General features: G+C 35.1%; 2 protein-coding genes across 3 annotated transcripts; one reads left to right on the top strand and one right to left on the bottom strand.

The window, feature by feature from the left end:
• The first annotated feature begins 33 nt into the window (after positions 1-33).
• Positions 34-19,809, top strand: fastkd1 (FAST kinase domains 1). 2 transcript variants are annotated; one of them, XM_081367995.1, is made up of 15 exons: positions 34-308; positions 3,325-3,761; positions 4,712-4,780; positions 5,781-5,906; positions 6,430-6,828; positions 7,210-7,320; positions 9,262-9,393; positions 11,212-11,698; positions 12,934-13,048; positions 13,137-13,265; positions 15,024-15,155; positions 15,963-16,076; positions 18,602-18,746; positions 19,254-19,368; positions 19,454-19,809. In XM_081367995.1, the coding sequence occupies exons 2-15, from the start codon at positions 3,427-3,429 to the stop codon at positions 19,544-19,546; spliced, it is 2,502 nt and encodes an 833-aa protein (XP_081224121.1). In that variant the 5' UTR covers positions 34-308; positions 3,325-3,426; the 3' UTR covers positions 19,547-19,809. The 2 variants fall into 2 exon arrangements, with proteins under 2 accessions (XP_081224121.1, XP_081224122.1); XM_081367996.1 differs by having other exon boundaries at positions 61-308; positions 3,328-3,761.
• klhl41a (kelch-like family member 41a) lies at positions 19,732-25,882 on the bottom strand. The gene is made up of 6 exons (XM_081367997.1): positions 24,732-25,882; positions 23,720-23,877; positions 23,536-23,643; positions 23,263-23,448; positions 21,373-21,519; positions 19,732-20,504 (listed from the first exon to the last, which is right to left on the bottom strand). Exons 1-6 carry the CDS (start codon positions 25,824-25,826, stop codon positions 20,393-20,395), a joined length of 1,806 nt encoding a protein of 601 aa, XP_081224123.1. The 5' UTR covers positions 25,827-25,882; the 3' UTR covers positions 19,732-20,392.
• Between the last annotated feature and the right edge of the window lie 212 nt (positions 25,883-26,094).

The following is a 26,094-nucleotide window of genomic DNA, read 5'->3' as shown; positions in this document are numbered from 1 at the left end:
TGACTTTTATTTTGACAGACACCGTGACTTTTAGCTGTGCGCTTCATTAAACAGGAAGCCAGTAGCAGCATTGACCATGAAACAGGTGGTTGTTCAGGTGGTTGATAAAACATTGTTCTTACACGCACGATAAGCATCTGTGTAACAAACACAAGCAGTAGCGCACATCTGTGGGACTGAAACACCCCATCTGACGACATCAGTCCTTCAAACACGTGGTCTGCTGCAGCTCAGGACACTCATGTTGTGTTACATGATGTGTGTTATTTCTTTACAGTCTAAGGTTATGGCATGGCAGCTTGAAGAAGGTACTGTGAATCTCTCTTATTCGGCTTTATTTATATAGCACATGATCCTGTCCAACACATCTGCTGCTGACATTCAGACTTTGTAAGAACTAACTCATAAAACATAAGTATATATGTTTGTTAGTTGACATTCTAGGAGGCATTAGATAAGTAGTGCTATGGTAAAAAAAAAAGAATGATATAATGATGATGACATGTTATATATATATATATATATATATATATATATATATATATATATATATATATATATATATATATATATTCAGTACAGGTCAAAAGTTTGGAATTGGAAACATTACTATTTTTAATGTTTTTGAAATAAGTCTCTTCTGCTCACTAAAACTACATTTATTTGATAAAAAAAACAGTATTATTGTGAAATATGATTACAATTTAAAATAATGATTTTCTATTTTTATATACTTTAAAATAAAATATATTTATGTGATGTAAAGCTGAATTTTCAGCATCCAGTCTTCAATGTCACTCGATCCTTCAGAAATCATTATAATATGCTGATTTGATATTCAGTTATTATCAACGTTGGAAACAGTTGTGCTGCTTAATATTTTTTTGGAGTCTGTGATACTTTTTTCAGGATTCATTGATGAATAAGAAGTTAAAAAGAACAGCATTTATGTTTAAAAAAGTAATCTTTTCCAACAATATAAATCTTTGGATTAATTTAAAACATCCTTGCTGCATAAAAGCAGAGCCGGTTCTAGACATTAGGAGGCCCTAGGCAAAATTCATGTTGGAGGCCCCCCACCCCCAATAAAAAAAAACACTTGAAACAAATATGATTCCTAACCTTTTTATTTATACAACATTTAATTTTAAAAGCAGTATATTTTTACTTACACAGTACATAAGTTTGGACACATTACTATTTTTAATGTTTTTGAAAGAAGTCTCTTATGCTCATCAAGCCTGGATTTATTTGATCAAAAATACAGAAAAATAATATAGTGAAATATTATTAAAATTTAAAATAATGGTTTTCTATTTTACTATACTTTATATTTCTGTGATGCAAAGCTGAATTTAGTGCCACGTGATCATTCTGATTTATTATCAAATGTTAGAAATGGTGCTTAATATTTATTTTATAACCTGTGATACTTTTTTTCAGGATTTTTGATTATTAAAGAGTTGTTTTAAAAAAGTCTTCACTATCACTTTTTATATATTTAACACATCCTTGCTGAATATTCCTGTTTTTTTTTTCTGTATTTTTGATCAAATAAATGCAGGCTTGTAGAGCATAATAATAAACTTCTTTCAAAAACATTAAAAATAGTAATGGGTCCAGACTTTTACCGGTACTGTACATATTAATCAAACTTTATCTACGGTAATCTCTTTTTTGTTTAATGAAGATGTTATTGTTGTTGTTGTTATTTTGCTGTTTTATTCAATTTATTCACAGTTCCAGAATCCCACTTCAGTAGATGAGCATAAGAGCTTTTATATTGCATTGCTACCTTATGCTATACACAAATCAAGTGGAAGAGAAAGACACGATCGCTACTGAGCAGAAAAAAATATATAAAGTGCAATTATTGGCGTAATGTCAGGAATCTAATCATCAGCAGAATTTAGAAGATAGACCCATAGATATGAGATCCTTTAGACTATTTGAAACATTTAAAAATGTTGTAGTGTGTTGGCTTTTTAACTTAGAATACAGACGTCTTGTCTTTTAATTTTGTAGCTTTTTTACTAGTCAGCTCCCGACGCGATGTTATTCATTGTACGCGCAAATTCAAAGCGTCGCGTCTGGGCACGTTAATGACGCTCGCGCTCTTTTAAACTCGTAGTAAAGCGGTGAATGTTTTTCCAGAAATGACGCTGATCTACAGTACAAGTTTATATTTAGAATACATTGCAATCACTCCAAAATAGATGACGACAACTCACACACCTGCATTATGAGCTGTGCTTCTTTGTGTGCTTATTAGGCTTTAGCCTCGCAGCATCTGATGGATGCGTTCGTTACTTTCAGAAGCTGGCACACATTAATTGGTTTAACTGCAGTAATGTAACAGTCTATGGTTAAGATAAACATCGTCACTATTTTTAGTGAATTAATAAATATTGAAATAAATTGTAGATAGGACATTTGTACTTCTTTATTTTTTTTTTGTCCCTCTGTCTGGGCCCCATCCCGCCAATCGGGCCCTAGGCACGTGCCTAGTTTGCCTTTGCGTTAATCCGGCTCTGCATAAAAGTATTAATTTCTTTCAAAAAAAAAAAAAAAAAGACTTTTGAACAGTAGTGTATATTGTTACACAATTTCTACTTTAAACAAATGCTGTTCTTTTTTTTTTCTTTTCTTTTTTTTAATCAATGAATCCTGAAAAAAAGTATCACAGGTTATATATATATATATATATATATATATATATATATCCTATATATATATATATATATATATATATATATCCTATATATATATATATATATATATATATATATATATATATATATATATATATATATATAAAAAAAAGCAACACACCTGTTTCCAATATTGATAATAAATGAAGTATCATGACACTGAAGACTGGAGTAACAGAAATAAATTATATTGTAAAGTATATTCAAATAGAAAACCATTATTTTTAAATTGTAATAATATTTCACCATATACAGTAATTATAGGTAATATATCATAAGAGACTTCTTTCAAAAACATTAAAAATAGTAATGTTTCCAAACTTTTGACCGGCACTGTATATACAATTTACATGTATACATCTCTCTTACATGTATACAATTTACATGTATACATCTCCTCTTTACAAGGGGGCAGATAAATATAAGAATATTATTCTTCCATCTGCTCCTTTCTGATCATGGAAATGTAAAGGAAAATTCAAATGAATTGTATGTGCCTTGTACAAATAATGCATTTTCATGAAAAGAATAAGAGATAAATGAATGAAATGAAATGAACATGTATTTCAGAATGTCTTGTGTTTGATATTTCTCTCCTTTGCTTTAATAACAGCAGTGCTCTAGCTGACATGGACAAAAGCTGATGATCTGATTCTTCGGTACATCTGATCTCTCTAGTATGTGGAGTGACTCCTGACGCCGGCCGTCCTGTGCCATGTTTCGGCTCCGGTCGCTTCGGGTCTGTTCCCGAAGGCTGTTTCACAGTGGGGTCGTCAGCCGTGACCAGCTTCTAGACCAGCTTCGGGCTTGCTCTGCTGAGGACCAGGTGTTCGATGTGGTGGGCCGGAACAAAGCCAAGCTGTCCGTGAACCATGTGAGCTGCGCTATTGGACTGCTGTGGCAGTTTCAACGGGACAGACCACAGATGCTCAGGACATTTGAGTTCGTCCAGGATCACCCGCAGTTCCTGACGCTTCGAGTTCTGGCTGAAAACAAGATCAGCCTCTTGGATGACAGTTCAGTGGTGAAAATGCTTTATGATGTGCTCAGGTACAGCGTGAAAATGTGCAAAACCTTGTGTGTAGCCTACCTAGATAGTATTATACGGTCAGAAGTTTGGAATAATTAAGATTTGTTTTTGAAAGAAGTCTCTTTTGCTCACCAAGGCTGCATTATATTATTAAAAATACAGTTAAAATAATAATATTGAAATGTAAAATGTCATTTATTCCTGTGATCAAAGCTGAATTTTCAGCATCATTACTCCAGTCTTCAGTGTCACATGATCCTTCAGAAATCATTCTAATATGGTGATTTGCTGCTTAAGATTTTTTTTTAATTATTATTATCAATGTTGTAAACAGTTGTGCTGCTTGATATTTCTGTGGAAACTGTGATTCACTACCATTCAAAAGTTTAGGGTAAGTGAGATTTAACAAAAAAAGAGAAGAAATTTATACTTTTATTCAACAAGAATGGATTAAATTGATGAAAAGTGACAGTAAAGACATTTATAATGTTACAAAAGATTTATATTTCAAATAAATGCGGAAGGATCCTTAAAAAAATTATGTTATTACGGTTTCCTCACAAATATTAAGCAGCAAAAACATATTAATTTGAAACATTAATACTGTGATGCATTGCATTGGACAGAAAAAGTTATTTTAACGTCGCAGACGAATGTAGAGAAATGTTGATCAGAATAAATTCTGATTACATTTTTTTTTTAACCAGTATTATTGCATGCAATGTATTTTATGCTTAAAGTGTTGTGTCATTAATTTTGCAACATGCTAGCACCAAACTCAATTATGAATCAAAAAGTTTTCTAAGCACTCGGTCACTTATGAGGTCTATTTCAGTTCACTATTTTCATCTATGTAGGTTCTGGAACAGAGCCATTGTCAAAACTGTTGTTTACAATGTAAATATGGTGTCTTAATTAATTATTTGTGGGAATATAGCCATATTTTGATTGCATTGGTCTTGTTTTGCAGGCTTAAAGTAGAACATCACGACTCTCTTGTGCAGCACTTGGTGACAGAGGCTTGGACCCGACTGGAGAGGTACCGTACATGAAACATCTCATAAATGCAACCACTTCAGTGAGAGTTTGGTGATTGCCAATGGCATGATTGGAAGTGCCTTGGTTCTGGAAGTATTTTTCCCATTCATTCTTTTTCCATAGGGATTTAAAAAAGTCTTTGTTAAATAAGCCATGAACCAAAAACATCCAGCTAGGAGGTGAACCACAACATTTCAAACTTTGATTTCAGGCGAAAAAGTATTTGAAAATTGGACAGAAAGACAAAGATACAAGACAGTGTCATTGCAAATTACATAATTAAAATAAATCAATAGTTAAAATAAATAAATGATTGAAACATATTTCAATAAATAAAGCAACTGATTTAGAGGTGTTGATTGTAATATATATAGTAAAATTTACATGATTAACATGTAAACGTTGTGGACTATATGTAAACATCTTTTATGCAAAATATCTTATTCAGTACATTACTAAATAAATAACATGCATTTTGTATGATCCTCTTATTTTCTTATAATAATTAACATTTTGCAGACCCTGCAAAATATAAACACACACACACACACACACACACACACACACACACACACACACACACACACAATCATAGGGAAGACTGACTGGATGGGCGCTAAATAGTTATTTTGGTATGATTTGCTGTTTCAGTCCTCTGATTGGTGGAGACTTCTGCAGAATCATATAGTTTTATACCAGGAATTCTGCTGTTAAAAATGATTAATTAAAAAATAAGTTGGAAAAAATGCAGCATAGCTTATACCATCGACTAACAGCCTAGTAGCTCACAGTACGTCTGTCTTTAAAGATTTACGAGCTATTGTTAAAAATCAACTGTTGTACTCTAATGCAGATGTGATGTGGATACTGTAAGTACTGCAGCAACACAGTTTTAAAAAGTTTAATTCTATGCAAATGAGCAGCAACATTCAATGTCCCGTTGCACAGTCCACCAGCACCCATGATTCGCCCCGTAAAAGTTTGCTTTCTGTGCTTTACAGATTCCAGATGAAAACACTTTCAAAGTTTGCGGTTTGCCTGAGTGATCAGTTCCTGCAGCACAGCCCTCTGATGGGGCAGATTACTCAAATAGTGAGTCAGAGACTGGACTCCATTCAAGACGCCAGGTGTGTTTTTAACCATCAAACACCTTAAAGGTGTAGTGCACTATGGCAAGCCGTTTTAGCTTAAATTGTACCCAGCGTTACTCGTCGTAATTGCATTGTTACTAGTAAGAATTCAATTAGAGAGCTCTACAATTCAATTCTTAATAGTAGCAATTACAATTGGAGAGCTCTCTAATTCAGTTGTTACTAGTAAGAATGCAATTGCAGAGCTCTTTAATTCAATTACAGAGCTCTGCAATTATACATATCTTTAATTAATTTTTTTACTAGTAACAATTCAATTGTAGAGCTCCGTAATTAAAAATGAATGGAAGTCAATGGCGACATATGACTAGTAAAAATTCATTTGTAGAGCTCTCTAATTGGAATTGTTACTAGTAATAATTGAGTTGTAGAGCTCTCTAATTTAATTCTTACTAGTAAAAATGCAATTACGACGAGTAACGCTGGGTACAATTTAAGCTAAAATGGCTTGCCATAGTGCACCCGAAAATAAGTGTATTTACACATGTCCTCCTTACAGAGTGCTCACACCCTTGATGATCAGTATCTTTGCCCTGGTGTCGCCACAACTGCGGGATGCGCTGCTTACAAAAGCGGACACCCTTCTGGACAAAATGGACCCGTTTCAATTCAACAACCCCAGAAGGGTGGTGCAGTTCCTCCGAAACGTCAAATATATCCACCTACCTCTCCTGGAGAAATGCAACCAGCTTCTCGTGCAGAACGTGGCCCATCTGGACGCAGAGCACATCAATATCACATTGGGAATGTATCAGTCATTGCAGTACAATAACTCTGATTTCAGAGTGGCTGCGAGACAGAGACTCATGGAGTTGGTGGACACAAGCACTGATCCTGCCACTTTCACCAAACTCTTCGCTTCTCTTGGACCAATGGCAGGACAAGGTGTCAGAGAGGGGTGAGCATCCCTTATTCTTTTGATTTACGTACTTTTGTTTTATATCAGTGCTATTTTAGTGTCATTTATATACTATAGAAGCGTGTTCCTGCCATGGAATAAAAAATAAAGAAGGTAATTGCGACTTTTTATCTCACAGTTAAGTGCAAATGCTAGTTTACAGTATTTCTGACTTTATTTCTCATATATTCATATGTTGTTCAGACCAATTCCTCTGACTTTTGACCTCAACTCCTTGGTGTCTGTATAATAGAGTGCAACAGGGACTGTATTTTTCCATAGGGATTTGAATTAAAGTGTTTTAAGCCATGAACCACCAGACCAACCAGTTCTGAGATGAATTTCCGCTGTATGTTTTGATTGGTTTGATTGGTCTGGCAGGTTAGAGAGTACTGCGCTGCTATTGGCTGATGAGCTGAATCCCCAGCAGGCTTTAGGAGTGTTGGAGTCAATGGAGGAGATGCAATGCAGGAACCTTCAGTTGATAAACAAGTAAGACGAGTTATCTGCATTACATCCACATGTCAGAACTTAACACAGTTAGGGGTCGGTGAAATTATGACATTTTTTTGTCTCTGCAATAATTTTAAAAAATGTGATTATATTTTTTTTTTTTTTTACACTACTGTTCAAAAGTTTGGGGTCAGTTAAAAAAAGAAGAAGAAATTAATACTTTTTTCAGTAAGGATGCATGAAATTGATCAAAAGTGACAGTATAGACATTTAAGCCCCTTTCACACAGAGATTCCGGAAAATACATGGATAAAGTGACCCGGGATTTGACCCGGTTTTGTTAGATTTGGGTCGTGTTTGCGTTCACACGGAAGGCGTTCTGGCAATTTGCCGGGATCGTCGCGCTGTGTGAAAGGGGCTTTACATTGTTACAAAAGTTGGAGTAATGATGCTGAAATCCAGTTTTGCATCACATCAAAATAATCTTAATGACCCTAAACTTTTAAACTATATTGTGTATAATTTACACACACACACACACACACACACACACACACACACACACACACACACACACACACACACACACACACACACACACACACACACACACACAGTACATCACAAAATAACTTTGACGTCAACTGTGCATTTATGTATAAGGTTCACAACTTCATTAAAACAATATTTGGACTTCATAACCTTAGACCTATTGATTATTTCACATATTCTGGTTTGACAACAGTGCCGAACAGACGTTGGATTTTGGTTGGAAATGAAAGTCGGGTTGACGTCAACTCGATTTTAATTTTCAACCACAATACAACGCATGTCCAACGTTGGAGATTAACATCAATCTGGCGTTGGATTCTGACATCAGCCTGATTTTCATTTTCAACTTTGGGTTTGGTCTTCTAAATGTAAATTTTGTCATTGTTTTGGAGCACACTAGCTTATAGATAACAGTAAGGCTAACATATTCACACTAAAAGCCAAAAAAACTTTAAATACGGCACTATTTGAGGGAACAGCCATTTGGGTGTCCGAAACCATTGTGGACGTTATTGAGTGCAATCTCACATTCAATCCCACGGCTGGAACTGTGTTCGAGAAATAAATTTGATATTGATATGAGGGTACGCAGGCATAGATTCAGAGGCATAAGGTACTGCAAGTATTACATACAACAATGCAACAATAATAAAACAATGCATTGACATTTACTTTTGACACTTAAATACTTTTAAAAACAAGTACTTCTGTACTTTTACTTAAGTAAAAATCAGTCTTTACAACTTTTTCTTATAACGGAGTGATATTTGACCAGTAGTGTCTGTACTTTCACTCAAGTAAGGAAGTTGTGTACTTTGTCCACCTCTGAATTTCCGGACTTCTTTTCGCCAAATGTTGTTCTTGAAGTCACAAGTAAAATCAAGTATCTTGTGCATATCTTCACAGAGGACATGTGTGATGATGAAGACATTTTTAGACAATGTAGAACTTTGTATGCCCAGGCGAATACTCTCGCACGGACGTTTAGACACTGTACAGACAATGTTAAGATGACTTTGTTTAAGATATATTGTACATCTCTGTACACAGCCCATCTTTGGACTAACTATAAAAAAGCCAGTCTGCAAAGGCTTCAAGTGGCCTACAATGATGCTTGTCATGTGCTTTTAAAGCAACTAAGATGGACTAGTGAGAGTGAGATGTTTGTCAGTCACACTCTACAAGCAACTTTGCGAAAGTTAATGTATAGCTCTATCTGTAGGTTAAATAAATCTGAGAATTAAATATTTATGTCACTAACAAATAGTAGATTTAGTGCAGTCCACTATCAGGTACAGCTGTCTTTTTAAAATGCCTATTTAATTGTTGTTTCTTTCTATTTGGTGTGTGTCTTGTATCTATATTGGACCATGAGTCCGGGAATAAAGTTGAATTGAATTGAAGACCTTCCCATGTCTTTTCTGATAGGATGGCAGCAATACTCTTCAAGAATCTGGAGACGTATCGTCCTGTGGAAATCGCTCGAATTACTCAAAATCTCATCCTGCTCCACTGCCAGAATCCCGAGATCTTCTCCAGACTGAAAGCCAAACTGCTGCAGTGAGTGCTTCCAAAATCCGGATAGTTCACACAGAATGTAAAATTCTCACATTATTTACTCCTCATTTCGTTTTGAACCTGTATGCTGTTATTTACACTGCGTTAAGATTTTTTTAAAATGTTTTTCAAAGAAGCCTCTTATGCATACCAAAATAATCTGATCAAAAATAAAAAACAGTAAAAAGGGTAATATTGTGAAATATTATTACAATTAATGTATCTTGTAAAATGTAATTTATTCCTGTGATCAAAGCTGAATTTTCAGCATCATTACTCCAGTCTTCAGTGTCACATGATCCTTCAGAAATCTTTCTGATGATTTGATGCTCAAGAAATATTTATTATTATTATCAATGTTGAAAACAGTTGTGCTGGTTTATATTTCTTTGGAAACCGTGATAAAAAAAAATCAAGATTCTTTGATGAACAGAAAGTTCAAAAGAACAGCATTTAACTTTTGTAATATTATAAATGCCTCCTTGTCGAATAAAACTTCTTTAATACAATTTTTTTTTTTTAAATGGAGTGATTGACTCTACGGAGTCTTTATACTATTATTAAGGTAACACTTTTAACATTTGTTAACTAAATTATTTAACATGAACTAACAATGAAGAATCATTCTACAGAATTTATTAATACTATTTTCAACATTGAATAATAATGTTTTTAATCAAATGTTGTATCTATTACCATTAGTTGAACAATTGTAGGGGAGCACGGGGCACAACCTAACGCGGGGTTAGTTGTAACACACTTGTTTTAAATACTTCCACACATGCTAGCATGACGAAACTTGGTGCATTTACTAGTTGCCATATCAACACTATATAGAGAAAAAATTGCACTAAAATTAATTTGTTTTTGGAAGATATCCATAGACATTTATTAAACCATAGCAAAAGTAAATTTCTTAAGTTAATTTTTCATCTCTATTTTTTGTGTTTATTTAAAATTAGACAAATCTGATATTATTTTAATCTCCAATATGGTATTTAACAGTTGAGATAGTTATTTAATGCTTCGCTAACTAGCAGAAGACACTAGCAGGGTTTAAATCCCAGTTGTGCAGGCGGGGCATGTTGTAACACTGCGTTACAATGTGCCCCTATTAGAAATATGCTATTATATTCTATACTTTTATTAATTTTATTGAGAAAACGTGAGAAAAAGGTGAATAAAGACTGAGAGTCAATGTTCAGAAATTACAAATTATTTATTTGTTTTGAACTATGTTGTATAGCTGTGTTTTCATGTGTTCGTAGTCAACTCAAAAATGAGTTTATATTTAATTATTAAAAATTGCCATTATTTTATATGAAAAAGTTTTTTAATTGTATTTTATTTAGAAAATATTTTAGTTTGTCTTGTATATTTTTTTTATTAGATCAGATAACATTTTAAGCTGTCATATGTCATGTTACAATGTACCCCACCTATGGGGCATGTTGTCACATTTCACTTCCATTCTTTCGGGGTATATGCAGAAAAAAGTATATACTGTATTAATAAAACAAAACCACATTATTGTACTAGACATGTGGGAAATTAATGTGGGAAAAAATAAATACTCTGAACCATAAGTAGATTTACACAAACTGAGAAAGTCAAAAAGTGTTACTTTGTGCCCCGCTCTCCCCTATTTTATTAGCTAATATAAAAAAAAAAAACGTTTTACTATTAAGTAATATTGCTCATTGTTACTTAAATTTAGTGAATGCATTATTTAATATTAATATAAAGGGTTAACACAATTAAATGATCTTATTTAACACATTTAACCAATATTGTTTTTCTGTCTTTGATTGTCACTCCTAGTTTCCAGCAGGGCAGTGTGTACCCGTACGAGGTGACCATGCTAACTAGGGTTCTGTCCATGCTTCCTTCTCGGCATCTCGACGAGGGCGTCCTTTCCCGTGTGGAAGCCGTGCTCCCGCAGTGCAACCTAAACAACCTCAACACTTACGCCATCGTCGTCGCCAAGTGGATTCGCAACGACCCCTCGTACCAGCACAACACCCCCAGCAAGTACGTCCGCCTGCTGCAGATCCTGAACCGCTGTGCGCGCGAGCGGCTGCACAAGCTGGAGCGTGTGGATGTGGTGCTGGAGGAAGTGAAGTACTTGTCGGGGGAGTGGTTTGATGAGATGCTGCTGGAGGAGTCTATGGTCACCTTGCAGAGACTGCTTCACCAGATATCCTGGACTAATGTGCATGAGGTGGCCGTTTACCTGACCAGGACTAACTACTTCTGTGCCGCGCTGCTGGACCGTATCGCTAGTGTGACGATTGGAAATATAGACAAGGTGAAGTGGTGTTTGAATGCATTTTCACTTGAATCAATTTTATGCGCTCTTGTTGAAAAAAAGTATTGATTTAAATTTTTTTTTCACCCAAAACTATTAAATGGTAGTGTATCACGGTTTCCACTAACATTTTAAGCTCCACAACTGTTTTCAACATTGATAATAATAAGAAATGTTTCTTGAGCAGCAAATCTTCATATTAGAATGATTTCTGAAGGATCATGTGACACTGAAGACTGGAGTAATGATGCTGGAAATTCAGCTTTGATCACAGGAATAAATTACATTTTGAATTATTTTAAAACAGAAAACAGTTATTTTAAATCATAATAATATTTCACAATATTACTGTTTTTCGATCAAGTAAATGCCGCTTTGGTGAACGTTATTCCAAACTTTTGACCACCAGTGTATATAAGTTTATTTATTATTAAGATTATATGAGGTTAAATTATATAATGTATGTATGGTTAATAATTATAGTTTTTTTTATATCATTTTTAGTATTTAGTATTAATATTTTGTAGTTTTCTAAAAGGTTTTAAAGTTTAAGTTTTTCATCTATTGTTTATATTTCATTTTATTTCAGCTTTATTTCAATTAACTAAAAGGATTTTTAATAGTTTTAGTTAACAATAACAACAGATGTCACCAAATGTAAGTATTATTCAAATTTCTGGTGCTGAAAATTTATTTTGTATAATGTTCTTCAGAAATATCATTAATTTCCCCCAGAGAGAAAAATACATATAACATATAAAGATTTCAGGACAGATCTGTAATGAGCTCTAAGGTTGTTAAGCCATTAAATGTTTCTTTTGAAGCCATTGTTTACCACACAAAATATAGCGAAAAATATTATTTCAATATTTTCTTTAGTCATTTGGTGATATACATAAACTGGCGCTGTACAAAAGTTTGGGGTCGGTATGATTTTTTCAAAACGTTTTTGAAAGAAGTCCCTTATGTTCACCACGGCTGCATTTATTTGATCAAAATCACAGTAAAATGCTAATATTGTGAAATATTATTACAATTTAAAATAACTTCTATTTTAATATTTTTTTTAAATGTAATTTATTCAGCATCATTCCTCCAGTCTTCAGTGTTACATGATCCTTTAGAAATCAAATGCTGATTTGTTGCTCAAGAAACATTTTCTCTTGTTATTAATATGCAAAATACATCAGATCCATCTGTTATAAAACAAGTGTATGTCTGTCTCTTCCAAACAGATTCATTACTCTGCAACATACGCCACTTTGCTGCCTTTTGCTGTGCTAAATTACGACCCACCGATGGCCGAGGAGTTTTTTGATGCCTGCATTCGACATTTCACTCCATATATTAGTAAGATCCTTCCGCTGTGCATCTATAAATGAGTTGTTTCTAAACTTTAAGACGCAAATTCGAACCTGTTCCTGCTGATTTGAAACAGGTTCCTTTGACCCTCACCTGCTGGTTCTCTTGGCATACGCACTGGCTATGGCCGATTATTTCCCTGAGGAAGTGGTCAGAGAGATCTTCAACGTGGACTTTCTTGCAAAGTTGGATGCCCATCTGGAAAGTATGTATTTTTGAGTTTATATAATGTAAACAATTATATGATTAATGTATCTTGAAGGTCTGAAAGGCCACGAATGAACAAAACAGTTTTGGGAGTGAGTCCCGGTTTCACAAAGCTATTTTAGACCGGTCTATAGTGTTAGAAAAGTCTCAAATTTGCTCATAGACTAGTTTAATAGTTTCACAAAAATAAAGACTGACTTAATTTAGACCAAAAAAATTAGACACCTTACACCCAGGCTAACTTAGGTCTAAGACTCTATGTTACCTTGGCAACCAGCAGTAACAATCAGTTACATTACAAACAGCCAAAAGAAAAGGGAAAATGGCTCATAATTTAAACATTTCTTCTTGTTACTACATTCTCCGCTAAATTTCCCAAGTAAAATGTCCTTGTATCAGTTATACTCCTCCAACAAACACATATTTTCCGCTGGGGTAAACTGCACTGAGCGGTTGAATGCGCTTACTCGATCCGCCATGTTTTTTGTTTTGAAAAGTGTCTTATTTTACCCAGAATGCATTGCAGTGTAGTCCTACTTAAGATAGTCAGAGTCTTAAGTGCTTTGTGCAACGGTCTGATTTAGATGTCTATCTGAAGTCTGACTATCTACTATATCTAAGCCATAGTCAAAGTCTATCTTTGTGAAACCGGCCTCAGTGTTCCGTACACAGTATGGGTGTAACGGTACAAGAAAATGATGGTTCGGTACATAAGTCGGTTTTGAAGTCATGGTTCGATATATTTTCAGTACAGCAGGGGGGAAAACAAACCATGTTTTTTTTTGTTTTTGTTTTATCATTAGGGTTCCCATGAAATCAAAATAAAAATGTTTGTGGGCTTTTAGTATGAATATGTTAGTTTTACTGTTATCTATAAGCTAGTGTGCTCCAAAACAATGACAAAATTCACATTTAGGAGATATAAGCTTTCAAAACGTACAGTCTCCCACTTCTGCCAATATGGATCAATGATTTGGATGACATCATCACTCTGCACTTCAGCTTCTCATCAGATTTTCTATCCAATCAAATGCTCTCTAGAATCTAGTGCATCGCGCCGCCTTACATTATAAATACCTGGGTGAAGCTGCGGTTAAAATCGGTCACTTGTTCACACATTTACTATTTTCTACATGGTGAATGGCACATAGTGTGCACTATATAGGGGATAGTGAACAATTCAGACAGTGTAAATATGCTTTCCATTGGGGGGAATGAAGTTTGGTTTCACATTAGTGTCATGTGAACCTCCGCAGCGCACACACAGTCTGCTGCGGTCCAGAGACACGACAGCACAGAGCGGATCGTATGCGCGAGTCGGCACGGACCAGAAAACGTCTCATTTGAATTCTGCACAGAAGGCTGTATTTTAAAGCCATATGGCGGAAATTAGTAGAAAACACGGTTGGAGATTATTAGGAAACTGCTGCTTTCCCGAGCTCAACGGCTCTGTCTGAGCTGTGATATGAACAGCCTGTGTTCACAACATCAAAGATTATTGATCTAAACGATATTGACCCATCCTACGTTCCACACAGAGAGAAGTTACTCGAGTGCAGTTGTTAAAACAACACTGTATTCCCTTGGTACACAGGCGTACCTAACCGAAAGACCTGTACTGAAAACTAATGGTTGGAATATGTTTATAACGATAGCTTAGGGGACTCCCGTGTTTAAATGTGGTTGTCACTCCTGAAACTTTACAAGTGTGTGTGTGTGTGTGTGTGTGTGTGTGTGTTTCCCCCACTGCTGACAGCTTTGCCGGATGCTCTGAACATGCGCATACGTCTGCGTCTGATGGAGCTGAATCGGGCCGTGTGTCTGGAGTGTCCTGAGTTCCAAGTGCCCTGGTTTCATGAGCGCTACTGTAAACGGCTGCAGAAGAGAGGTGAGCACACCGGAGATCCATCTGGACAACGGGAACGGACTAGAATTGGATAGTTAGAAATACTAGAATTGGAAAGCAGTTCTTGTCTGAAAGCATTTGTGCTTTGTACACATTAATATTAATAATGGCTGTTCCATGTAGCTAAAATAATTATTTCAATCATTTTTAACCATTTGATAAGATTTGTACACTACTGTTCAAAAGTTTGGGGGGATCAGTAAGATTAAAAAAAAAATAAATAAAATATATATATATATATATATATATATATATATATAAGTCTTTTATGCTCACCAAGGATGCATTTATTTGATCAAAAATACAGGAAAAACAGTATTATTGTAAAATATTATTACAATTGAAAATAACTGTTTTCTATTGTAATATATTTTAAAATATAATTTATTCCTGCGATGCAAAGCTGAATTTTCATCATCATTACTCCAGTCTTCAGTGTCACATGATCCTTCAGAAATCATTCTTATATGATGATTTGCTGCTCAAGAGACATTTCTGATAATTACTAATGTTAAAAACTACTTCATATTTTTGTGTAAACCATGATGCAGTTTAATGCTTCCTTGCTGGATACAAATATTAATTTATTTAAAAGAAAAATGTACTGATCCCAAACCTTTGAACAGTGTATATATCAATATTTATGTATTTTGAAATTGGATTTTTTTATTCTTTCAAAGAAAGCAGAATTGTAGTCAAATAGATTGAAATGTTTAATGTAAGAAATAACTTTTTTAATTAAAAAGTCTGGTTGGTTCAAATAATTGAAGAATGTTTTTCTGACTGCAGCCAACAGCTCCATTAGTCCAATTCAGCAGCAGATCCATAAGATGCTCGGAGACGTCCTGGGTGGGATCAACTGTGCTAAAGTCGGAGTGCTGACTCCATACTTCTATACTGTCGGTGAGTTTTAAACTAGCGTTACAAGTAAAATAGTCCACATTATTTATTCCTAACATTGTTGATATTTATGTGTGTGGAAATATATCAATATCTGCTCATTACATACTCGCGCTGTGTGGCAGAGCAGCTGCTGCAAATGATTGTACGCCAATGTGCATTGGCTCGTTTAGTTTCTCTCTAGCGAGATTCCTATACAGTCGGATCACTCCGACGTAGCGTTACCATACCATACGGAACCAAGACGTTGCCTTTCACGTCATCTTATGCTTGAATAATTAAAATGGCAACACTGGCGATCCAGCACTGACTTATAAACTGTCCACACTATCAATCATGTTTGTTCACGTTCATGTTCTCACAATATTGCATTGTTAAAATTCATACGAATTTTACTGGCCAATTGGTGATTGACTGTTTCAAATACTCGCCAACGTTGGTTTTTACTCGCATTTGGTGCTTGGTATTAATTTTAGGCTCTGTATATATAGCCAAAAGGGATGTCTGGCCTTGGAAAATTGACATCTTCACCCTTTATTCAGATATTATAAAAAAATTGTTATATATTTTGTAAGCATATTGAGTAGTCAGTTGTTTGATTTGTAATAATAACGCAATGAAACGTGCCAAATTGCACAGAGTTAATATTTGGCTAGGCTGTCATGAACAGTAATTATGAACACATGCAAAAACAAGAGAGAACCAATTGAATATTAATAACTGATTATGTTTTAGTCAATGTATGCTTTTTCCTGTGAGCTTTTTGTTTTTCTAAGTTTTTTTGGTTTTTTTGGCTAAAAATAAAACCTGTAGCTGTAGTTAGCCTTTTCTACCAAATATATTTTTTGTCAGATTGTACCTTAACCAAGATTAGTATTTTGTTCTTTGTCTCATATTTAAAATATTTTAAAAATATAAAATATTTTCCCCATCCTTTGATGATTTAATTTAACTTTAATTGAAACAAATCCGGGCATTGCTTTTGGCTTTTGTAAATATAAAGGTCTACGGTCCAACATCTTTTTTTAACTGAAAACGCTTTTTTATTTCAATTTTTTATTTTATATTTCATTCATCTGTTTTAACTAAAAATGTATTGTTTAATTATATATTTTTTGTTTTGTTTTTTTTGTTATCAATCTACCTATCCTTCTGTCTGTCTATCTAATATATATATATATATATATATATATATATATATATATATATATATATATATATATATATATATATATATATATATATATATATATATATATATATATATATATATATATATATATATATATGGAAATGGGAATAAAATGGATAACATCTATATATATATACATGTGTGTATATATACTGTATATATATATGTATGTATATGTATGTATATGTATGTATATGTATGTATATATATGTGTGTGTGTGTGTGTGTGTGTGTGTGTGTGTGTGTGTGTGTGTGTGTGTGTGTGTATATATATATATATATATACAGTGCAATGCATAAGTGAATACACCCATGCTAAAGTTGACTAAAAAGAGGAATAAAAAATCATATTTTGGAAAATGAACTTAATGCCTTAATTAAAAAAATTAGGAAAAATCCAGCCTTTAAGGACACCAATTTTCTTTGTGAATGAATAATGTATCGTAAATAAATAAATGTTCTTCCTTAAAATACAGGGTGCGTAAGTGAGTACACCCCTATGTTAAATTCCCATAGAGGCAGGTAGATTTTTATTTTTAAGTATTTTTTTTTTCTTTTTTTTAGGATACTATGCATCCTGATAAAGTTCCCTTGGCCTTTGGAATTAAAATAGCCCCACATCATCACATAGCCTTCACCATACCTAGAGATTAGCATGGTTTTATTTCAGTTAGCCTAATAGCTAGTTTGATTTGCATTGAGAGATGATCTTATGGAAAGTACTCCATGCCAATCTCTAGGTATGGTGAAGGCTATGTGATGATGTGGGGCTATTTTAATTCCAAAGGCCAAGGGAACTTTATCAGGATGCATAGTATCCTGGATCCATGAAGTAACTGGCCTTTAAAAATAAAAATCTGCCTGCCTCTATGGGAATTTAACATAGGGGTGTACTCACTTACGCACCCTGTATTTTAAGGAAGAACATTTATTTATTTACGATACATTATTCATTCACAAAGAAAATTGGTGTCCTTAAAGGTTGGATTTTTCCTAATTTTTTAAATTGAGGCATTAAGTTCAATTTCCAAAATATGATTTTTTATTCCTCTTTTTAGTCAACTTTAGCATGGGTGTATTCACTTATGCATTGCACTGTATGTATGTATGTATGTATGTATGTGTGTGTTATCCATTTTATTTCCATGCGTAAGCATTATCTTGTCAGTATGATTTGTCTAGTTGTGGGGTGTTATGTACCATTTAATACTATGAGTTGAATCGATTTACTCCGACTAAAAACATTTGCAGACATACAGTGGTACAGGATGACAGTCCTAGATACAGCATTGCTGTCTCTGTAGGCTCATGAAAACTGTCATGTTTTTGTCATCAGATTTTGAACTTGTCCTGGATCGTCATCTTCAGCCGGTACCGTACAGCGAGCCGAGTCGGCTGCAGATCAGCGAGAACGGAAACGTTCACTGGCAGTCTGTGTCGGCAGACATAGAGAGGACGGAGCTGCCGCCAGGAGCTCGCCGGTATGTCATGCTTCAATGTGCAAAACTACATGTAATATTCAGACAGAATATGTGACCCTCGACCACAAAACCAGTCACATGGGTACATTTTTTTAAATTGAGATTTATACATCATATGAAACCTGAATAATTAAGCTTTCCATTGATGTGTGGTTTGTAAGGATAGGACAATATTTAGCTGAGATACAACTATTGAAAATCTGAAATCTGAGGGGGCAAACAAATCAAAACATTGAGAAAATCTCCTTTAAAGTTGTCCACTTATGTTCGCGATTGTGCTGCATTCACTCACAAAAATAAATGTTTCATATATTCACGGTAGGAAATGTACAAAATATCTTCATGGAACATGATCTTTACTTAATATCCTAATGATTTTTGGTGTAAAAGAAAAATCGATAATTTTGACCCATACAATGTATTGTTGGCTACTGCCACAAATCGACATGTGACTGGTTTTATGGTCCAGGGTCACATATAATTCTCCCTGCTCCTTCATCCATCTAGCATTGCCTTGGATTTCTTGGACTCCAAATCTTTCTGCAAAAATTCCCGGCACATGAAAGGGGAGGCCATGATGAAGAAAAGACATCTGGAGATTTTAGGATATCAAGTATTACAGGTCAGTAGAAAGATATAATATTTGACACACATACTCTATTTGTATGACAAAAGTGTGTTTTTGCTGATAATATGCATTTCTACAGATTCCCCACTTTGAATGGAACTCAATGGAGCTTTCCACAGAAAAGGCATGGAAAGAATATCTGAGGAAGAAGATATTTACAGAGCTGCCCTGAGACATTATCTAAACTGGATGTTAAAGCATGTTGTGCAATCAGCGGGAGACACTATGGATTGTACTTCAGGTGATCCTTCATTGGAGCTGCAAGATAGCACTGCAAAGTTATATGAATTGCTCATTTTTTTATAAATGACTCCATGTCACTATTTTCATTAACAAAGGAGAAATGCTTACCTGTTTGCCTTTAAATGTGTATTTATTATGCATTTTATATAAAAGAGATGTATATGGAAAAAAAATAAAGAAAATTTAATTTTGACATCCGATGTTTTCCTCAACTTCACCACATTTACAACAGAACCCAACATTAATATAAATCAAAGGTCATTTTTATGCTGAAGGTCAACATGAAATACCATTTGCTACCATTTTACCTCCGTTATGAAGAGTGATGGATGATTTGTAATGTCAGCCTAAAAGGAACATTTTGTTACATTTTGATTAAAACATTTAAAGACTGGGAATGTGCATTAACTCTTTCCCTGCCATTGACAATTTTCTGGCAATCCATGTTTTCACTGTATGTGAGTAGGGGATACCCCCACCCCCCCCACACACACATTCAAGTGTGGATGAAAAGAATGCATGAAGCTAGATTTTTCTTTTTCTTTTTTATAAAGCAGATGCTCTGTTCTTTCTTTTGATATATTGTAGGTTCAGATATTCATACAACAAAATATCTTGGGGTCTATAATTGTTTTGCGAAAATGATCAAAAATGCTGACGGGGAAAGAGTTAAATAGTTAAATAGGGTCAATTTTGAGTTTTTGTGTGGTTTATGCTACTTTAAAATATAGTTACAGTTTGTTATTGGATACAATCAATGACAGTGATGATGTTTTTAAAGTTTAGGCATCTTTGCTGAATTTAGTCTCATAGAAACACAAGAGGCGCCGGCAGCATATCGCATCTCCTGTATCATTCCAGCCCACTGTTTCTTGTCCTCCTCATACCTGTCAAAATAAGAGCGGTTTTAGATTTAGTCCCAGTTAGAATGATTCATTACCAGTTAAAAGTTTAAATACACTTGTTTAATTAAATCATAATTTTTGTGATTTTAAACATTTTACAGTACAGTTTAAAAGTTTGGGGTTGGTAAGATTTTCGCGGCATTTATTATGTTCACCAAGGCTATTTTCTATTTTAATATCTTTTAAAATCTAATTTATATCTGTGATGCAAAGTTGAATTTTCAGCATCATTACTCCAGTCTTCACAGTCACATGATCCTTCAGAAATCATTCTAATATGATGATTTGCTGCTCAAGAAACATTTCTGATTATTGTCAATGTTGTGCTGCTTAATTTTGTGGAAAACAGGATACAATTATTTTAAATAGAACTTTCAAATGAACACTATTTATTCGAATTAGAAATCTTTTGTAGTATTATAAATATCTTTACTGTCACTTTTGATCACTTCAATGTATCTTTGTTGAATAAAACAAAATCTTCCTGAACCCAAACTTTTGAACAGTATGAAGGCTTAAAGGAATAGTTCACTCAAAAGTGAAAATTATCCCAACTAGCTGTATATGACTTTATTCTTTCAGACGAACACAATCAGAGTTATTATTATAATAAATAATATCCTGTGTCTTCCCAACATTGAATAGCACACGAGTTTTTGAAGCTCCAAAAACAGCATCCATCATAAAATAAATCTATACGACTCCAGTGGGTTAATAAATGCGAAGAGAAGCAACGGGTTCAATTCAACTATAATCGCCAGCTTCTGGCAACGGCCGTCCGCGCATTCTTTGGGTGAACTGTTCCTTTAAGACGAATATAATTGAGCTGTGTGTAAAGCAGAACACTTACTGCCAGATGTCTGTGATTTCTGACGGGACGCACTGTTCGTCGTCGTTCTCCTTCACAGTGAAGCCGCCCACCACGTACAGCACTCCAGCTGAACTGACCACATTCACAGAGCTCCTCTCCTGAGCAAACTCAGGGAACGCCTCCCATCTATTGGGGAAAACAACATGGTTTTAACTGATTCTGACTGATTTGTAAAGGATAACATCTGCTATATCCCATAAGATCAATGCCACAATACCTCAAACCTTTTAAATAATTTAACTACTCATTTTTGTTATTGTTATTCACTTCTTTTATATATATTTTTCCAAATAAAACATGTTTTCTTGGAAATATTGTTTTAATTGGTGATCATTTTATAGGTTTGCCCTCTAATCCCAGCAAACAACGGTCCCCTAATGTTAGTATTTGGTTCCCGTTTGGTTTCCCGTTTTTTTTTTTTTTTTTGAGAACCAAATAATAACGTTCTAGGAATGTATACCATAAAATAATGTTCCCAGAACGTCACAGGAGGGTTATTTTTAAATAACCTAAAAATAACTTATACAGAACGTTCCCTAGTGGTTATATTTAGGTTATTATTTAATACCTGCAAAATAAGGTTACAGCGAGGTAATGATATCAGAGTAAAGAGATTAGGGGAATGTCTGAGAACGTTAGAATAACATTAGGAGAACATTAATGTCAAAATAACGTTCTACAAACCAGAAACTAACCTTCTATTTCTGTTAAGAAAACTTTCATGTCTAGCCCAAAAACAAACCTTGAAAAAAATAACGTTCTGGGAACCAAAAGCTAACATTCAGGGAACGTTCTCGAAACCAAAAATTGTTGGCTGGGATTTTATTTTTCAATCCTGTCAATCTATGTAATATCACTTTAAAGGAACACTCCACCGTTTTTTGAAATAGGGCTTATTCATCTTCTTTCCTACATTTAGATAGGTGGGCAAATGCATTTTTGTCTCAGTGCATGCATTGTTTTAGTTTGACAGGGTCGGTGTTAGCTTAGCTTAGCATAATGAATGGAATCCTTTGTTGCCAGCTAGCATGTCCTGAGTAAAAGTAATATAAAAAAAAACAAAAAAACCTAATTACTTCTTGTGGCCTGCGTATTCACAATGAGTACAAATAGCGATGCAGATTAACACTAGGCGATTTCCTAGGCAGATACAGACTTATATATTAAGTACTATATTAGGGGGAAGCACAGGCGAAGCACTGCTACTTGGGCGTGATATCTCTGCGCCCAAGTAGTAGTGCTTCGCCTGTGCTTCCCTCTAATATAGTCCCAAGTCAATATCTGCATAGGAAATCGCCTATTGTTAATCTGCATTGCTATTTGTACTCATTGTGAATACGCAGGCCACAAGAAGTAATTAGGTGTTTTTTTTTATATATATATTACTTTTGGACATGCTAGCTGGCAACAAAGGATTCCATTCATTATGCTAAGCTAAGCTAGCGCCGACCCTGTCAAACTAAAACAATGCATGCACTGAGACAAAAATGCATTTACCCACCTATCTAAATGTAGGAAAGAAGGTGAATAAGCCCTATTTCAAAAAACGGTGGAGTGTTCCTTTAACAAAAGCCAGTTCCTTTCTGACGTCATCCTCCAGGAAGTGACATTATTTTGGAGGGAAAACAATGGCTCAAATCAGAAAGTGTTATCAATAGATTTGCAGAATTCTGTAATGTTTTGAGGTGTTAAATGTTATGACTGTATAATGTCAGTTTTTCAAAATATAAATGAAAAACAATTTGCAAGCTAACTTTTAATCCTTCACTGATCACTGGCTAACTTTAGGTTTAATTTAGAGCATCTTTAAGCCTTTTTAAAAATGAGTTTCAGGATTAAATATCAATAAAAACAACTATTAATGCGTACTTGTTTGTTGAAAAGTCATACGCTTCACAAGAGGCTAAAAGGCCATCTTCATTGACTCCTCCAACCACAATGATCTTTCCTTTGTGGACGGCTACTCCAAACATGGACCTGGGAGTCTTCATGGCTGCCAGCTCTTTCCATTCGGACTTCTTGTGGTTGTACGCAAACATCTTGTTGATGGTTTTACTATTCCAGAGATAAAAACAAGCAATGACACTTTATCTCAGGCTTTTATTTTGTATTTAAGCTCATCTTAACTCAAGTTTGACTTACTTTTCATCCGTCTTTCCTCCTATGCAGTACACTAGTCCGTTCTGTGAGATCACACTGTGACCGTGAATTCTTAAGGGCAGTTTTTTGGTCTCCAGCCACTTCATCTTACTGCCGAGAGCAGCAAAACATAATTCGTTTTTTGGTTTATGCATGAAGCAGATAATGTAGAAAATGTTGTACTTACTCAACATCATAACACAGCACTGAGTCCAGAGACTCGCTGGTCTGCAGGTCTTTACCAGCAACTGCAAACAAGAAGTTTTCAAACTCGCCCATGGCGAACAGACACCTGGGCGATGGCATCGGTGGCAGGGCAATCCAGTTTGGAGAATGAGTGTCCAGCTGAAGAATATGGATGATTTAAAATGACTTAAAAATCTAAATAACTTTCATTCTATTCTCCCTGGTGATACACAACGCCTCTCCACCTAATTCCTAGGAATATAAAGTCATGCAATTGAATGAATGTCCAAACCACTATAGAACACAAAAATGGGATTTTCATGCTAGAAAATGTTAATCCAGAGTCATTCTGAACTAAAACTAAGACCATAAAACATTTTTGTTACTTGAAATAAAACAAACAATAACTGAAATCAAATAAAATATTAAGGCAACATTTCTCATTTTCATTTTAGTTTAACTTGATGTACTGAAATAACTAATACTAAACTATAGACATAAAAAAAACACAAAACAAAATTACTAAAACTTTAGCTATAATGAAAATGGAATATATGAAAATAAAATTAATTATATATATTCATAATTTCATAGATTTTCGCAGTGTACATTTGTAAATCTTGGGATAAAATTCTTATTTATGCGGCCAGAAAATATATATTGGATAAATAACATTCTTATTGGACTTCCTCTGATGAATATGAATATTTAATATGGTTGCATGAAGATTATATAATGTTTTACATATATATATATAATGAGGCGAGCCTGTGCATATTCTGTGAGTTTGTAAGTACCCGGGGTTAAAAGCAGTTCTAACTCCCTTTCAAAGGGGTTAAAATATGATAAAACCAGATTTAAAAAAAATAATAATAATTTTGACAGCCCATCTCGATTCTTCTTGATTGTGTGTAAAACAAATACTAGATTTCCTGCAAGATACCTTCATTATTGTTACAACTCGAACGAGACAGTTTTGAAAGGACTATTATAGTATAAATGACTGTCTTAACCTGATAGAAATAGCTCTGCAGTGGTGAATCCTCGTCTTCCTCATCCACAAACAGCCCTCCCACAACGTAGAGCAGGTTCTTCTTAGACGTAATGCTAACGTGGTTTCGCGGGATCTGCTCTGCTATCGCTGCTAGGAAGCATTCGTTTTCATTAGCATCATAGGCCACGGCTGCCGTGTCATTTATCATCAGTATGAGATCCCTGGTGAACATCCCCAGCCGTTTGCTGTCATTCAGATAACCGGGCAATATATTTTCCCCCTCTTCTCCTTCGCCTTTCGCGCCCTCCTTAATTTGTGGGAGTTTTCCAGCAAAAGCCTCACTGACGATCTTCAGCTTCTTGAGGAGCTCAGGGTCGGCCTTGACGATGTCATCCTTTTCCACTTTCTCCTTGAAGTATTTCTCCGGTAGAAGTCGGAAGCGGATGTGCTCGAAGGCATCTCCCAAAGCTATTGCACGGGTCTCCTTGTTCTTCCGGACCCATTTCATCAAGAGCTCGTACACGACCTCTTCTTTTTCCACGTTCAGAGAATCGCACCCGATGATGGCGAACAGCTCGGGAGCGGTGAACTCAAGAAAGTCCTCATCCTTGGACAAAGTCTCAAAACGCTCCGCTATGAAGTCCCTAGCGGACACAGCGAGCCGTGGGCAGTCCAAAACCAGTCCCATTCTGAAGATGGCCAAGCAGTTTCCCAAAGACAGCTTGTTTTGTAGATAGTTGACGCAAATGGTGAAAACGGATGGGATCTGAAACCTATTGGCGACTGCGAAGATGTCTTGCACGTTATCATCTGTGATTTCGATGTCTGCAGAGTAGAGATAGTGCACAATCATTTCCATAATGGCGGGATCCACGTTCTCCAGCACTACTTCCTTGCTGGAGTCTTTCTTCTCAACCCCGTCCTCGGTAAAATACAGCTCTCGGAAGTACGGGCTGCACGCTGCCATTATGAGTTTGTGGCAGGGAAGACTCCGATCTCCAACTTTTAGAAAACAATCCACAAACTTGTTCTCCTTCAGAAGCTCCTTTAAACCATCCTGGAGAAGAGTGCTCTGAAAGAGCCTCAGGTCCTCCTTGATTCTCATCGGTTCCATCTCAAAGGTTGCAGGTCTCGAAGAGGATGCGGTACTTCCTCTTGTCTTGTCGTCTCGAGTGTAAGAGGCTGAAATAACACAGCACCAACACAAACCCCCTGCAATTTAAGTCCACCCCTCTAAATATAGACCCCTCATACAGTCAGAAAGAATTCAGGCTGACTAAACGGGAGCCGTCATTAGACAGCTGTCAAAGACTAAAAAAGACAACTGTGAACCTTGGACACACTCAGAGGTCAGGGGTGTTTTGTAAAGGGAAAATGAATGT

This window comes from Scardinius erythrophthalmus, assembly GCF_964197995.2.
Source record: "Scardinius erythrophthalmus genome assembly, chromosome: 6".
In the NCBI taxonomy this organism is placed as follows: Eukaryota; Metazoa; Chordata; class Actinopteri; order Cypriniformes; family Leuciscidae; genus Scardinius; species Scardinius erythrophthalmus.
This window is presented reverse-complemented; position numbering and strand designations above follow the sequence as displayed.

Excerpts from the sequence above, each read along its gene's own strand:
- fastkd1 (XM_081367995.1), top strand. The coding sequence starts at position 3,427 with ATGTTTCGGCTCCGGTCGCTTCGGGTCTGTTCCCGAAGGCTGTTTCAC. Across the intron at positions 5,907-6,429 it reads GACTCCATTCAAGACGCCAG|AGTGCTCACACCCTTGATGA; the intron begins GTGTGTTTTTAA and ends TCCTCCTTACAG. Across the intron at positions 16,077-18,601 it reads TCCATACTTCTATACTGTCG|ATTTTGAACTTGTCCTGGAT; the intron begins GTGAGTTTTAAA and ends TTTTGTCATCAG.
- klhl41a (XM_081367997.1), bottom strand. The coding sequence starts at position 25,826 with ATGGAACCGATGAGAATCAAGGAGGACCTGAGGCTCTTTCAGAGCACT. Across the intron at positions 23,878-24,731 it reads TGCAGAGCTATTTCTATCAG|CTGGACACTCATTCTCCAAA; the intron begins GTTAAGACAGTC and ends CATATTCTTCAG. Across the intron at positions 23,449-23,535 it reads GGAGGAAAGACGGATGAAAA|TAAAACCATCAACAAGATGT; the intron begins GTAAGTCAAACT and ends TCTCTGGAATAG.